This window comes from Pyrgilauda ruficollis, unplaced genomic scaffold (assembly GCF_017590135.1).
Source record: "Pyrgilauda ruficollis isolate IOZ18807 unplaced genomic scaffold, ASM1759013v1 scaffold2116, whole genome shotgun sequence".
In the NCBI taxonomy this organism is placed as follows: domain Eukaryota; kingdom Metazoa; phylum Chordata; class Aves; order Passeriformes; family Passeridae; genus Pyrgilauda; species Pyrgilauda ruficollis.
This window is the reverse complement of record NW_024520496.1, coordinates 1-3,011: the sequence shown is the minus strand read 5'-3', so window position 1 is coordinate 3,011 and position 3,011 is coordinate 1. Positions and strand designations below refer to the sequence as shown.

The 3,011-nt window shown below is 55.3% G+C and overlaps 1 protein-coding gene across 1 annotated transcript; it reads right to left on the bottom strand.

Annotated features, from left to right (window-relative positions):
* Window positions 1-1,095: 1,095 nt before the first annotated feature.
* LOC121353933 (plasma membrane calcium-transporting ATPase 4-like) lies at window positions 1,096-2,367 on the bottom strand (the record flags this gene model as incomplete). Its single annotated transcript, XM_041468161.1, has 3 exons — window positions 1,096-1,386; window positions 1,487-1,574; window positions 2,188-2,367. Coding segments are annotated over 3 exons (522 nt in total), but the record flags the coding sequence as incomplete, so codon positions are not given.
* Between the last annotated feature and the right edge of the window lie 644 nt (window positions 2,368-3,011).

Here is a 3,011-nt window from a genome sequence, read left to right as displayed (position 1 = left end):
GGAAAACAGCTGGGAAATGGACAGGAAGCAGCCAGGAAACAGCTGGGAAACAGCTGGAAAACAGGCAGGAAAAGAGACTGGAAACAGCCAGGAAATAGCTGGGAAACAGCTGGAAAACAGGCAGGAAAGGAGACTGGAAACAGCCAGGAAAACACCAGGAAACAGCTGGAAAACAGCTAGAAAATGGTCCGGAAACAGCTGGGGAAATGCCAGGAAACGGAAAATGGACGGGAAAACAGGAACACAGACAGGAAACAGCCAGTAAACAAACAGGAAAACAGCTAGAAAAGAGACAGGAAAACAGCTGGAAAATAGACTGGAAACAGCTGGGGAAACAGGAAAACAGCTGGGAAACAGCTGGAAAACAGACTGGAAAGAGCTGGGAAACAGCTGGCCAACAGCTCCCTCCTCATGCCAGGGATTGGCTCCATCCCGGGCTCGGTGCCTCTGCTGGGAGCCCAAAGGAGGGAGAGCTCAGCCCGGAGGTTTCTGCCCCGGCCCGGGCTGAGAACGGCCCCGCAGCTTCCCAAAAATCCCCAAAAATCCTCCAAAATCCCCATAAGTCCCCGGCAGCGCCCCCAGGGCAGCGGCCGGGCTGCGCTTCCCGGAGCCGGCACAGCGAGGCGCTCGCCCCGCAGGAATTCCATGCAGGAATTCCAAGCCCTGCCCAAAACGAGCCCATTCCTGGCGTTTTCCCGGATTCCCCAGATCCCAATCCCACCTCAAAGGGGAAATCCCTGCCTGTTGCAGGGCATGGTGTTTAGGGGAACAGCTTTCCCTGCTTCTGGAATTGTGTTTAGATGTTCAGCACACTCCTAAAAACACTTCCCAAAAATCTCTCATTTGCTCTCCACCCAGCTCCTGCTCATGTCCCTAAAATTAACCCACAGGGAACCTGTTAAAAACAACAGGTTTATTTTCCTTCTCCTTTCAGACAGGATAAAAAAGCATCAAACCAGAGTTTTCCACCATAAATAAATTCCCAAAGCCTGATCCAGCACCGTGCCTGGGGGTGAAAAGCTGTAGGGAAAACCAAATCCTGGGGCTCCCATGGCTCTCCTGGATCCAGCAGAGACACCAGGACAGGGCAGGCCCCTGCTCTGGGACCTCCAAGGAATTCCCAGCCCCTTTCTCACAGCCCTACACAGCTCAGACCCAAACCCAACATCCTAAGAAAATCCCTTTTTGGGTTTTTAGTCCATCCCATAGATTTGGAATAGAGATTCCACGGTCTGGAAGCAATCCCAAGAGCAAAGGAAAACCCCCAGGCTGGCCCTACCATGGCAAAGCCAACGTCTGCTTTCTTCAGGGCTGGGCCATCGTTGGTCCCGTCCCCTGTCACAGCCACCACCTGCCTCTGGTCACCCACGGTGCTGTCGATGATTCCTGCCGTGGAAAGGAGAAATGAAACCCCAAGGGAAGGATCCCAGCCTGGGTCAGACTGGAAAAATGCCAGGGAGGAGCCCCTGGGGAGGGCAGTGCCCACCTTTGACCAGGGTGTGCTTGTCCGTGGGGGAGGAGCGCGCCAGCACCCGCAGCTTGGGCCAGATCTTGTCCAGCTGCTCCTGCTCCACCTGCAGGACCAGGAAAAGGGAAGTGATTCCCCCCCAGGAATCTTCTGTCCCACCAGAGAGCAAATCCCAGCTGGGACAGGGCAGTGGGTTCCCCCCAAACACTGCTGAGCACCCCAGCAGCTTCCTCATGCAAGGAAATGAGGAAAAGCCAGCAGGGCTTGGGAAACCCAGCAGGGCTTGGGAAACCCAGCAGGATTTGGGAAACCCAGCAGGATCTGGAAAATCCATCAGGATTTGGGAAACCCAGCAAGATCCTGAAAACCCATTAGGATTTGGGAAACCCATTGGGATTTGGAAAATCCATAAGGATCTGGAAAACCCAGCAGGACTTGGAAAACCAAGCAGGATTTGGGAAACCCCTCAGGATTCTGAAAACCCATCAGGATTTAGGAAACCCCTCAGGATTTAGGAAACCCCTCAGGATTTGGGAAACCCTTCAGGATTTGGGAAACCATCAGAATTTGGGAAACCCTTCAGGATCTGGGAAACCATCAGAATCTGGGAAACCCAGCAAGATCCTGAAAACCCCTCAGGATTTGGGAAACCCCTCAGGATTTGGGGTTGTTGCAGCTGCAGGAGCCTCCGGGCCCCGGGCAGGGCAGAGCTCTCGCACCTCTCCCTTCTCGTTGCGGATGAGCCGGTTGAACTCCTTCCCCTCCAGGCACAGGAAGTCCTCCCCGGGCAGCAGGATGCCACACTTGGTGGCGATGGCGCGGGCAGTGTTGATGTTGTCCCCTGTCACCATGCGGACGGTGATGCCCGCACGCTGGCACTTCAGGATGGCATCGGGCACCTGGGGAGAGGGACGGGGACGGGGTTGGCACTGGGAGTGAGGCAGCTCCTCATCCCTAAAAGCATCTGGAGAGGGCTCTGGAGGGGTGAGGGAGCTGCATCTGCCACCCCAAGGGGAAGGGACCTCGCTGCCACCTTGGTGCCACCTCGCTGTCACCTCCCTGGGTGCAAGGCATGGCCAGGCTGTCCATAAAGCAGGAGTTTCATCCTCTGCCACCCCACTAATGGGTTTATCCATCAGGGAGCAGTGGGGGAAGAGAGGAAATTGGAGTGAGCAATGAGCAAATCGAATCAGGAGCCTCCAGAGCTCTGCAGCCGGGGGATCTGTAATGCAATTCCCAGATTGCCAGATCCCTGAACATCTCATCAGGGACCAGGAGAGCAGGGGGAGAGCTCCAGACTGCATCCAGAGGCAGGAATGGGCATTATTGCATTAGCCCAGCACACAGCTCAGAGGGAAAACCAGCTCCAGGAGCCCAGGGATTCTTCCTGGCTTTTTCCATCCACCTTTGGTGCAGCCTGGAGCAGCACAGACCCAAAGATTGGGAATTTTGCATGGGAACATGCTGCCATGGTGTTGTCCAAAAATGGGAGAGAAATGCCCACAGCAGAGATGGACACAGAGGAGCTGCTGGAATTCCTTGG